Source organism: Sciurus carolinensis, chromosome 14 (genome assembly GCF_902686445.1).
Source record: "Sciurus carolinensis chromosome 14, mSciCar1.2, whole genome shotgun sequence".
In the NCBI taxonomy this organism is placed as follows: Eukaryota; Metazoa; Chordata; class Mammalia; order Rodentia; family Sciuridae; genus Sciurus; species Sciurus carolinensis.
Genome location: NC_062226.1, coordinates 30,737,784 through 30,750,891, shown reverse-complemented (window position 1 = coordinate 30,750,891; position 13,108 = coordinate 30,737,784). Strand labels below are relative to the sequence as shown.

Genomic DNA, 13,108 nt, shown 5'->3' with positions numbered 1-13,108 from the left:
AAATGTTGAAAAATTGAAAGCGTTCCCCCTAAAAACTGGAACAAGGCAGGGATGCCCTCTTTCACCACTTCTATTCAACATCGTCCTTGAGACTCTAGCCAGAGCAATCAGACAAACCAAAGAAATTAAAGGGATACGAATAGGAAAAGAAGAACTCAAACTATCCCTGTTCGCTGATGACATGATTATATATTTAGAGGAACCTGGAAATTCCACCAGAAAGCTTTTAGAACTCATAAGTGAATTCAGTAAAGTAGCAGGTTACAAGATCAATGCTCATAAATCCAATGCATTTTTATACATAAGTGATGAATCTTCAGAAAGAGAAATAAGGAAAACTACCCCATTCACAATAGCATCGAAAAAAATAAAATACTTGGGAATCAATCTCACAAAAGAGGTGAAAGACCTCTACAATGAGAACTACAGAACACTAAAGAAAGAAATTAAAGAAAACCTTAGAAGATGGAAAGATCTCCCATGTTCCTGGATAGGAAGAATTAATATTGTCAAAATGGCTATACTACCTAAAGTGCTATACAGATTCAATGCAATTCCAATTAAAATCCCAATGATGTACCTTGCAGAAATAGAGCAAGAAATTATGAAATTCATCTGGAAGAATAAAAAACCTAGAATAGCTAAAGCAATCCTCAGTAGCAAGAGCGAAGCAGGGGGTATTGCAATACCAGAATTTCGACTATACTACAAAGCAATAGTAACAAAAACGGCATGGTATTGGTACCAAAATAGACAGGTAGATCAATGGTACAGAATAGAGGACATGGACACAAACCCAAATAAATACAATTTTCTCATACTAGACAAAGGTTCCAAAAATATGCAATGGAGAAAAGATAGCCTCTTCAACAAATGGTGCTGGGAAAACTGGAAAACCATATGCAATAGAATGAAATTAAACCCCTATCTCTCACCCTACACAAAACTCAACTCAAAATGGATCAAGGACCTCAGAATCATACCAGAGACCCTGCATCTTATAGAAGAAAAAGTAGGTCCAAATCTTCAACTTGTTGGCTTAGGATCAGACTTCCATAATAGGACTCCCATAGCACAAGAAATAAAAGCAAGAATCAACAACTGGGATAGATTCAAACTAAAAAGCTTTCTCTCAGCAAAGGAAACTATCAGAAATGTGAAGAGAGAGCCTACAGAGTGGGAGAATATCTTTGCCAACCATACCTGAGATAGAGCGCTAATTTCCAGAATCTATAAAGAACTCAAAAAACTCTACACCAAGAATACAAATAATCCAATCAACAAATGGGCTAAGGAAATGAACAGACACTTCACAGAAGAAGATGTACAAGTAATCAACAGATATATGAAAAAATGTTCAACATCCCTAGTAATAAGGGAAATGCAAATCAAAATTACCCTAAGATTTCATCTCACCCCAATTAGAATGGCAATTATCAAGAATACAAGCAACAATAGGTGTTGGCGAGGATGTGGTGAAAAAGGAACACTCATACATTGCTGGTGGGGTTGCAAATTAGTGCAGCCACTCTGGAAAGCAGTGTGGAGATTCCTCAGAAAGCTTGGAATGGAAACACCATTTGACCCAGCTATCCCACTCCTTGGCCTATACCCAAAGGACTTAAAATCAGCATACTACAGAGATACAGCCACATCAATGTTCATTGCTGCTCAATTCACCATAGCCAGATTGTGGAACCAACCTAGATGCCCTTCAGTTGATGAATGGATAAAGAAACTGGCATATATATACAATGGAATATTACTCCGCAATGAAGAATGATAAAATTATGGCATTTGTAGGCAAATGGACGAAATTGGAGAATATCATGCTAAGTGAGATAAGCCAGTCTCAAAAAACTAAAGTACGAATGATCTCGCTGATAAGCGGATGAGGACATATAATGGGGGGTGGGAGGGGTTAGCATTAGGTTTAGGGTTAGGTTTAGGGTTAGGGATAAGGAGAGCGGTAAGAATGAAGGAAAGAAGGACTATATAGAGGGAAAAGAGGGGTGGGAGGGGTGGGGGAGAAGGGAAAAAGAAAAAAATAAACATCATTGCCCTATGTAAACGTATGATTACACAAATGGTATGCCTTGACTGTATGTACAAATAGAGAAACAACATGTATCCCATTTGTATACAATAAAAAAAAAGAAAAAAGAAAAATAAAAAAATAAATAAAAAAATAAAATGGATATATGAAATCATAAAATTGTACATACACAGGGGTACCATGTGATGTTTTGATACATGTACACTTTGTGTAATGTTCAAATCAGGGTAAACATTTCTGTCCCCTCAAACATTTATCATTTCTTTTTTGTGAAACATCCAAAATCTTTTCTAGTAGCTTTCTGAAATATACAGCACATAATTGTTATTTATAGGCACCTACTATGCAACAGCACACCAGAGCTTACTTTGGTGTAACCAGAGCTTAGTTTCCATTGATGAACCTGAGCACCTTTCTCAAGCAAATGCTTCTGGGATACTCTGCAGGCTGTTCTTCTCAAAGGTCTGGGGTATGCAAATATGAGAAACAGGGAAGTGTATCCCAAGACAATCAAAGAAGAGTTGCAGGAGAACAGATGGAGGCAGGTGTTCAAGAGCATTAACGTGAACACACAGGAACCTCTTTCTGAGGTGAGGTAACTGGGTTGTGAGTAGTGAAAGCAGGAAGAAAAAGACACATGGTATAAGGGGAGCTGTCCTGCCATCTAGCAGATGAGAGGGATGAAGGGTGTGAAGAGAAATGAGGCAGAAGGTGCATCTGAGGTGGAATAATCTTCGGAGTGTGACCAATATTTCATAGAACAAGTCATTTCTGGTTCAGATTGGAAGGATTTTCAGCTTAGAGCATAAAAACAAATGTTCCAAAAGAACCACAAGAGATCTGTGGTTCTTCTATGTAAATAAGCTCTCTTTCATCAGAACTAGCATGCTGTGAAGTGAATTTGAAGAATGAGAAGGGAATTTTAAACAATACTGGAAAATAATCAAATCACATAAATTTAGTATCATGAAACATTCACACACACACACACACACACACACACACACACACACACACACTTCCTAATTCTCCTGGTTTGGACTGGGCATTGATCCGTGCCTGTCTTCTCTCAAAACCACTGGTAAGAAGTTAAGCATAGCAAGGAAGGATGATACCAACCTTCTTAAAATGTCAATATTCAATCTACAGAGGGGCACGGAAGGGTCCATATGACTTTACTACAAAGCACCTTTCCCTCTTTCTCTTATACCTCATCTCCCCACAGATCTTATCCTCCAGCACCTGAGGTCAGTCAGCTTTCCCTCACTGTGAGTAAAATACCTGGCAAGAAACACTTAAGAAGAAGAAAAATTTACTTTGGACTCATGGTTTCAGGGATTCAGTCCAGGGCCTGCCAGCTCCATTGCTCTGAGCCTGAGCTGAGGTGCAACATCATGGCAGAAAGTCATAGTGGGGAAAAAACTTCTCAACGTCTGGCAGCCAGGAAACAGAGGAGAAGCAAAGCATCAGGGACAAAAAGTTAACCCCAAAGGCATGCCCCCAGTGACCTACTTCCTCCAGCCACACCTACCTGCCTACTGTTTTCACCCAGTAGAGTCATTCTTTCAATAAGCCATCAAGTGGTTAAGCCACTAATTAGGTTACAGCTATCATAATATAAACATTTCACCTCTGCTTATTGCTACATTGCCTCCTGAGCTTTTGGGGACGCTTTATATTCAAACCACGATACTTGGGAACTCCTTGATCTTATATTCCTCCAGGGTTTTAATACAGCTCCACATCTTGACTCAGGATTTCTATTAGCTTCAATCTCATTCCTGAACTCCAGCTCCATGTTTCCAAATACCAACTAAATTTCATCTGAGTATTCAAAGTAGATTTTAAAATGCCATGAATGAAACTGGCCTGGTCACCATATTTCCTAGCCTATAAACTGCTTTGTCTGCCTCCCAAATAGTACCATCATTTTCTTAGGCACTCAGGACTTCATCTTGAAGGTGTGACTCTTTGTTGCTTCTCATGCCCTATTATTTGCTAAGTCCTACTGATGGGAGCACCACAATATTTATCACATCCTTCCTTCTTCCTATCAGTGACCATAGCTATAACTTCAACTCTGTTTATTTTTTCTTTCAGTTTTGATTGCTTGCTGCCCCGAAAGCAGTCTATTTCTTTGGCAGTGGGGGTTGAACCCAGGGCCTCTAGCACAAGAAGCAAATGCTCTGTCACTGAACAATACCCTAACTCCAGCAGTTAGGTAAACAGACGCCTTTCTACTGTGCTATTCCATTGTTCAAAAGTGGCAGTGAAGATCTATTATCAGAAATTGACTTTCTTCCCTTGACATTCAAGATCCTCTGTTACCTTACCTCAACTAGACTGGCTGCTTTCAGACTTGGATCTCACCTCCCTCCCCTGCTGTAACAACTGCTGTGGTTAAATCAGATTCCAACTGATTTCCTGAATGTGCTTCATCCTTTCCACCTCCAAGTAGTTCATTCTGCTCCTTTGTTTGGAATGTCCATTTCTCCTCCCCTGATTCTGTGTCCAAATTCTGAGCGCTCTTCAGGAAATAGTACAACTTTGCCTTGCTAATTAAGATTTCCACTTAGTAAATTACTGAGTTGAAGGTGATCATCTTTTATAAAACTTCAACAGTACTCAATCTGTTTCTAAACATTGGCATGTTTATAATTTCTAAGTTGTTTCTCTTTGTGTTTATGTCTTTTGACCTTACTTACTCAAGTAAAATTATCTGAGTTATTTACCTTCAAATTTTGCCATATTGCTCAGTGTAAAAAACAGGTGGAGCTTTCCTCAATTTAGCATTGGCAGGAGAGAAAAAAAACCTCATGCTAGTAACTATGATATATTTAAGAATGAATGCTGAGTGATCAGCAGGTATAGAAATTATTTTTATCTCATGTGTCTGTGGGAGGGTGAGGGCATTACGTAGTTTACATAACACTGTGTCTGAATGAAAACTAAAAAATTCTGTCACCAACATTATTTCCCAAAAGTCCAGGTGCAAAGTAAGCATATCAAAACTTGACACAGTCAAACAATGTGGGTGCCTTCAGGTAGAAACCCTATAAATGAGAGGTTTTTTTTTTAACATAGAAACAATGCTAGTACATATCACGGGAGCGTATGCGTGCACACACACACACACACACACACACACATATTGTTATGATCCTTCATTGGAAATTAATTTATTATCTCAAATTGACAATAGTTTAGATTAAGGCATGTTCCACTTCATCAACTGCCATTTGATCCAACTATTACATTTCCTGGTATTTATCCCAAAGCACTGATGTCAACATACCACAGTGATACAAGCACACCCATGTTTATAGCAGTACAATTCATAATAGCCATTAGCAACCAGCCCAGGTGTCTGTCAAAAGATACATGGATAAGGAAACTATGGTCTAAATACATAATTGAGTTATATTCAGTCATGAATAAGAATGAAATTATAGCATTTGCTGATAAATGGATGGAACTGGAGAACATCATGCTAAGTGAAAGATGCAAGACTCAAAGGGTCAAATGTTTTCTCTCATGTGAAAACTAGAAAGAGAAAAAAGCAATAAAAAGGGGATCTCATGAAAACAGAAAGAAGAACAATAGTGTAGAAGAAGGGAAATTGGAGGGAGAATGGGAAGACATAGGGAAGTACTGGAGAATGAAATATACCAAATTATGCTATATCCATGTATGAATATGCCACAGTGAATCCTGCTTTCATATACAATTATGATGCATCAATTTAAAAAATAATAGAAGGGAGACCAGTAGAATAGAGCAAGGGGTCAGAGAGAGGAAGGAGAGGAGGGAAGGGAGGTCATGGGGAATGAGATTGATCAAATTATGTTATGTACATGTATGAACATAGCATAATGAATCCCACTATTATGTATAATTGCAGTGTACTTATTAAAAAAAAAAGACCTACTATAACATTCAGCTGACTTTTTCCAGTTTTGCAGATGTTTTATTGTGGGCTGGGTTAGTTTTCTAAAAATTTCACTTCTTTATTTTGCTGGAGTTGAGGATTAAGTATTCCTTTTTGCTTAAAAATTGTTTTATTATCATGTATGGTTTATCCATCTGATTTCTTTTTAATCCTCTAGAATAGTCACTGCTTCAGACCTTTCATGCATCACATCCATGACTTAATTTGGCAATCCTTGGTTCTAATGAGTGAAACTCTAGTTAGTATCGTGTTCAACCCTTTACATCAGATAATGTTCAACCCTTTACATCAGATAATGTTTTGCCCAAAGGGAATATATTGTTTTTCTGTACTAGATTGGATCGAATGGTTTTCATTTTGAGTTTATAATTTAGAAGATTTAGAAGATTTATAATTAAGAAGAATTTTGCAAGATTCTTACAAAAAATCTTTGTAAGTGTCTAGTAAGACTGACTCTTCAAAAGATCTACAGGACTACTGGGGAAAAGGACAAATATGGGAGGCTAACACTGCTATATAGTATGAATGTTGGTTTATCATCAGAATCTCTCTTTAGGGTGATGCAATTTTTTATGTTCAAGACTTTATTTATGTTCACTGAATTCTAGTCTGGAGTGCTCATTAAGAAGCAACACAATTCCTTGCCTAGTTAGTGAGGCATTGTTAGCTCTATCATTTTATGATGCTTGTGCTACTTACCAGGTTTGCAGTAATATATGGGTCAATTTTCTCATGTTATTTTGGTTGCAAAACAGACCTTACATCCTAACTGAAACTGTCCAAAGAATATTTGAAGTTGCTACCAGATCTCTAGTTCATTCCATCAGTTACTAAAGATTCAAATGTCCTATTTGTTCATGTTCTAAGAAGTTAATTTTAAATATTTAACAGAAATATACAGTGAATGATTCAATACCTTGAGATTTGGTATGGCATGAGGGATTTGAAAATGTATGATGGGTGTTTCACCATTTGAAGGACTCAGTTTAGTTCAAATTGCTTTGAAAACTGTGTTCTGAGTGAGCCTACTGAAATGGAGCATTCTCCAATCTTTACAAGGTGTATCCTACACATTTTGAATGTACTGCTCAGGATCTGTATTCTGTTCTCCATCAGGACTGCGATATTACCTTGAGACTCATGCTGATGGTCTTAGGCTTTGACAGCCTCCTTCTCTTTATTCCCACTGGGTTGGCTAGATTCTTCATATTCCCTGTCACTAATATGGATCTCATTTTAATCCAGAGAGAACATACATATGACTGTCATTACCTGATTTTTATCATGTTCTACCTGCACTCTGCCCCCTACCCTGCTTCTTTCTACCTGAAAGATCAGGTATCTCTAAGATATAAAAGTATCCTCGATAGATTCAATTTTCTTGTCTGCACTTCTCTTGACTATCCCAGGACATTCTAACATGAATGCTGGAAGCCTTCTTTTAGTCTAAAGTGGCCAACTACATAAGTTCCCTTACTCTATAAGTATACCATGTCCTCAGTTAATTCTGCCACCTCAGCTTAGTATTCCTTGTTCAGCACATCTATTGGTATACTTACTATTGAATGTTAGTTTCTATTTTATTATTTTTGGCAAAAATGCTTAACTATCTAAAATATGGATACTCTTATTTATTTCCATTATTTCCAAAGAGAAGTAATTAATCAGTTTTGGAGATCTGCTTTGGGTAAAAAATACTGTGGAAAACTATTTCCGGATGGCTATTTTCTGTCCAATGGTGAAACAGCACAAGGAGAAGCTGCATCAATAGATGTTTGTGTTTGAAATACTTTATCTGGAACAATCACCCACTGAAACACCTCACTATTTTGTTTCATTTAATAAAACAAAACACTTAGTTTAACTAGGCAACATATTTTAGATAGTCTCTTTGTTTTCTGAAAGACCATTCTTGCATTAGGGGAGGAAGATATGTATACTGTAGCATAAGACACAACATATGGAGTTATAATGGGCAATAACAAAAGCCAGAGTAAAAGGAAGTATTACCTTAGGGTCATGTATTCCAGAAAGCTCTTCATAGATCTTCTCACCTACCATGACAGCAGCCAAGTTTGCCGTATACGTAGAAAGGCAAAACATACAGAAAATGGCCCAAAGATTCATTAGAAATCTTCCAGTCCAGCATTTTGGGGGCTTGATGGCTGCTGTTCTACCAAACAAGAGGGCGTAACAGACATTCAGGGCTGAAGAGAAGGAGAAGACTTTATTTCTATTCCGTCCCTTGGGAGTCATACCAAATGGACTCTTCCATTCGTACAGAGTGAGAAAGATGGCAGTGATATGCAGGGCCACAAAAATCCCCAGCCACATAGTCCAGTGGAGTGGCCACATGAAGGCTCCAATGGGAGCTGCAGTATCTCGGGTCCTCACTAAGATGCCCAAGCTGGTGGAGAAGAAAGGGCTGGTGAAATCAATCACCTGGCTCCGTGCAGTGTTGATGCTGAAGGAAGTGACTGCCATGTGGGCAGTCCCACTTAAAAGATCACCCACCAGCCCAGTCCAGTGGCCATTTTTCCAAGCTCCATACTTTCCATCCCCAACAATATAGAGATCATAGTCAAAGTTCATGTCTTCTGCTAGCTTTTCCAGCAGATCAATGCAATATCCATAGCAACACTTCTTGAATTTGATTGGCACTGTATCATTACTGCTATGGAGGCTACTAAATAGGCTGTCTAATAAGGAGGAGTCATTAGTCATAGGGTCGAGACAGAGTTGGCCAGCAGGACACAAGCCTTCATCATCTACCTCCCTTGTGAAGACGAATGGGTGCTCAATCAGGGTAACCACTCTTAAGTGTAGCTTACTTGGGTGCTGGAAGTGAGTTTTATGCCTCTGGGCCTGTTCTGGCCATATGCCATAGTCCATGACAATCTTCCCACCCTGCCAGCTGCCCAAGCGGGTCCACATTGGCTTTCCCATAGGGTCATGTTGCAGATTCCAGATGAAAAAGTTGTTTTCTGAGCTGATGATGATGGAACCTTTTACTTTGATGGAACCACTGAGGCCTCTGAAAGTGGTATTGGCTAGAAACCTAGTAAAGAGGAGCAAAGTTGAAAAGTAAGGAAGAGGTGAAGCAAAGGTAGGAAGCCATGCTCATCTTTGCCTCTCTGTCTTAACAACAACAAAACCCTCTCTCTCTCTCTCTCTCTCTCTCTCTCTCTCTCTCTCTCTCTCTCGGTATTGCCCATACTTTCTTCAGGTATTAATAAGCTAAAATCTTTCTAGGAGACTATTCCTATTTCTCTGAACTAATGAGATCTTACCCTTAGGTTTTAACACCCTAGTCAGGTGCTTGACAGTTGGTCTTCCTCCAAATCTTTTAATTTTTAGTTAAGAGATGTATACTTGTTTTCTGTTATAAACTGTTATATACTTTCAGAGCTTTCCAAGTTTTGGAGATTCTGAGCATTTTTAACCAACAATTTCTGCCATTCCCTATATTTCATTACAACTAAATCTGCTCAATAAATATTTCTGGTGTTGGAGTGAGTTTTAGTAAGTATGCCTCTACTTTTATAATTGCTTTAAAACTGAATTCATAAAATCAGGAAATAGCCAAATCTTATTACCATGTTTCTCCTTGTAGAGTGTAAGCAATTAATATATCTCTCCTCATGGGGCCAGTTCAAGGCTGCATGTTGGATATGATCCATGGAACAAAGAAAAAGATGATAAATAAACTTGCAGTTCTCTGGATAGCCTCAGGCTACCCTCCCTTGTCATTAGAGAAAAACAATTGGCCTTGGCTCTAGGGAGAACTTTTGCCAGAAGTCAAAGACAGGAAAATTACCAACTAAGTGATAAACCCATTCGTAACTCTATGAATTCAGGCACTTTCAGTATATGTTCTGATATAAACTTGACAGGAAAATGTTTGGTCATAGCCTCTGTCTTTCTTGAGTCTGAGAGGATGAGAAAATAAGAGGTAACACATAAACTCTGCATCTCCAAACTTGCCCTCAAGGCCTCATATCAGAATAATAGCCCAAACTTTGGCATCAGATTCAACTGCATTGGAATATTGGCCCAGGCACCTGCTAGCATTGACCTTGGTCAATTTACTGAACTATAAGATTTAGTTTCGTTCTCAGCAAAATGAGGAAAATAATCCTTCCTTCATTATTAGGGATGGACATAATGCATAGAAAGCACAACCACACTTTCTGATATGGAACAAAAATCTAGAAATGGTAGCTATCATTTAATGTCATTTAAGTTTTGTTTTCAATTAAGGCCATTCCCAGGTCACTTTTTCAAGTCTTTTATCAGAATTTTTCTAGTTGGAGACACACACACACACACACACACACACACACAAATACTGCATTAAAATAAACCAACAGCAGTGACACAAGACACTTTAAAAGGAATTAAATTGAAATGTGGAATGCCATATAGTAGGTATTCTGAGGAACCAGATGATATAAGTCTAGGTGCTTAGCAAAACACATTCACCCATTGCCTGTCACAAACATTACTCCATAATTTACAATTGCCAATAGAAGTATGTTGCCACAGAAGGGACATAGAAAAATCAGAAAGTGTGAAGTATGCACCAATTTTCATTAGAGATAAATGTAAATCATATTTGAAGATGCTAGTATCATTAAATGCAATGAAACTCTTCATTTTGGTAGATTGCATGTAATAGCAATTATTCATGTTAGCACTCCCTAGTGGGATTCTATCACTTAAAATAATTTCTATCATGCAACAAGTAATGAAGTCTCAGCTATCTTAGACTTTAAAACAGTTTTCTGCTTCTTCAGAGAAGCAGGGAGCCAAATCATTAAAATACATAGATTAATCAAATGATAATTACCTAAGTCTTACAAAGGAAGGGAATTATGATTGTATTTCTCTTAAGAAATCTACTTTCAGATTTCTTAAAACATAGATATATAAACATATGCTGACATAACCTAGAGATTAAAAGGCCAGTAGTAAATAGGTTAATTTTATTTACTCAAATTAGTGATCTGGAAAGCACAGTGGAAGTTGTAGAAAGGGGAGTCTCACTATTTTAAGAACATTTGGGGCTTAATGATTATGGATTTTTAGCTTGATGAACCCTTGAGACATGGTCTCTTAATAAGTATATATACTTAAAGCATCTCAGAAGGCAGTACTAGAAGTCTTCAGAATTTTTTCACAGATAATATAGCTCCCTCATTTCAGTACAGCCTATTCCTCATTATCAGTGGTAACATTTAAGATAACCATGACAGGAGGACAGTGCTCAGCTGGCTCTGAGACAGTCATCCATCAAAGAAAGCAAATCAATCAGAATGTATATGTCTCCAGCTTTCCCAGCCCAGAAAATCCAGTGCCTGTTTCACTGTGCAATTGGCACTGAGAAACTGGGTTCCAGAGAATCCCCATTTATGATAGATTATGCCTATTTTATTTTCAGACTTAGGATAAATTAAAATAATGTCATTGATAGCTTTTTAGTGACAGTTGTCTTCTCTATATATTCTTTGTAATATAATGATAATCAAGTACAGTATAAATGCTTACTCTATTAGTTGAGAGATTAAAAGATTGATAACCTACTTTCGCTTAACTTGAATTTTACCATGTTCCTTTTTAAGTCTTGGACTCTTGGATGAACAAGAACAAGAAAAAAAAAATAACAATTAGGCATAGTTGTAATGGCATAATAAACTGAGAGAAATACCAGGTACCATTTTAGCACTGATAGTTACAGAGATAAAAACTCATTGGTCTTGTAAAGCTCAAAGTCTACTTGTGGGGAGAAAGAAAGCAAAAAAGCAATTCACACCAGTATAATGAGCATCCTGATGGAGGGAAACCTGGTGTCACTGGAAGAGAGAACACAGGCACCTCCAGGTTCTACTCTAGGGGTGCCCAGGAATGCTTCATAGAGGAGTCTTAAAGAACTGAGTCTTAAAGAAGGAAATGCAGTTTATTTAGGAAGATTAAAATGGAAAGTGAAGCTGTCAGCCCACAGAGACACATGCACAAAGTCCACAGGTGGAGAGTGCAAGCTGTGTGACAACAGGCAGTGAGAAATCAGGCTACAGATGAGGGTGGGAAATGAATTACGTCATCTCTGAGGCCACATGAGGCAACGGGGAGACATTGAAGACATTCTGCACAGGGAGGGACATGATCATCAGAACTAATTTTAGAATACTTTTTTTCCCTTGCTGACTTTATAGGAAATAGTCTGGAAGGAGGAGGTCCCAAATGTAATTCCATGTGCCAGGCAGAGTGCTTCTTCCTTCTCTCTCCCTCTTTCTTACTTCCTCTCTCTCTGCTTCTTTTATAAGGTAGTAGCAGGAAAAGTTGAAAAAAGATGGCATGATTAGAGATATTTGTCTTCATAAAGAAGAGCAGTGATTTTAAGAGGGCCAATGTACAGATCATACTTAGCTCACAAACCACACCAAGAATGGGTGAAACTCAGATTAACAAAAGGCCATATGAATAAGACCTTCAGTATTTAGTTGAATATGTGGGCATATGAAAGGATAAAAGTAATCTTTAGTTCCTTTAATAGAAATCTAGAACTTGAATCCAAGGGAATAATACCAACACCATTTTCTATGCTGATCAAACAACTGCTCCAGCCTCAATATACACTGTAAACAAACCTTCCAGATTCAGGAATGTTATAAAGATAAAGAGATGAAAAGCGGAGAGAGGGATGTGGCTCAGTGATAGTGTACTTCTATAGCATGCACAAGGCCCTGGGTTTGATCCTTAGCACACCACCCTGCACCCCCCCAAAATATGGAAAATATAAGAAGGGTCAGGAAGCAATCTGATTGGAAAGCAAGGTGGAAAAAAACACATTGCAACTTTAGACTGCAGAGAATTTTTACACACCCATTTTATGAGACTGGTTTTTATTTTAATAGTAAAAAGAGAGCCATGAAGATTTCTGAGCAATGTAATGATATAACCAGAGGGCCACATTAGTAATACTGACCTGCAAGCAAGTAAAATGTGTATATAGGAAGAAGAGATGGTGACCCAGAGACCACTTAGAAGAATATCACTATACCTTTGCCACTGTATGAGGACCTGGCTATCACTATAGGAGTGAG

At 38.0% G+C, this 13,108-nt stretch overlaps 1 protein-coding gene across 1 annotated transcript in view; it reads right to left on the bottom strand.

The window, feature by feature from the left end:
• Grin3a (glutamate ionotropic receptor NMDA type subunit 3A) overlaps positions 1-13,108 on the bottom strand; it is a 173,728-nt gene that overhangs the window by 101,804 nt on the left and 58,816 nt on the right. The window contains exon 3 of the mRNA XM_047523662.1: positions 8,016-9,063. Within this exon, the coding sequence (XP_047379618.1) occupies positions 8,016-9,063 (1,048 nt within the window). The remainder of the gene's footprint in view (positions 1-8,015; positions 9,064-13,108) is intronic.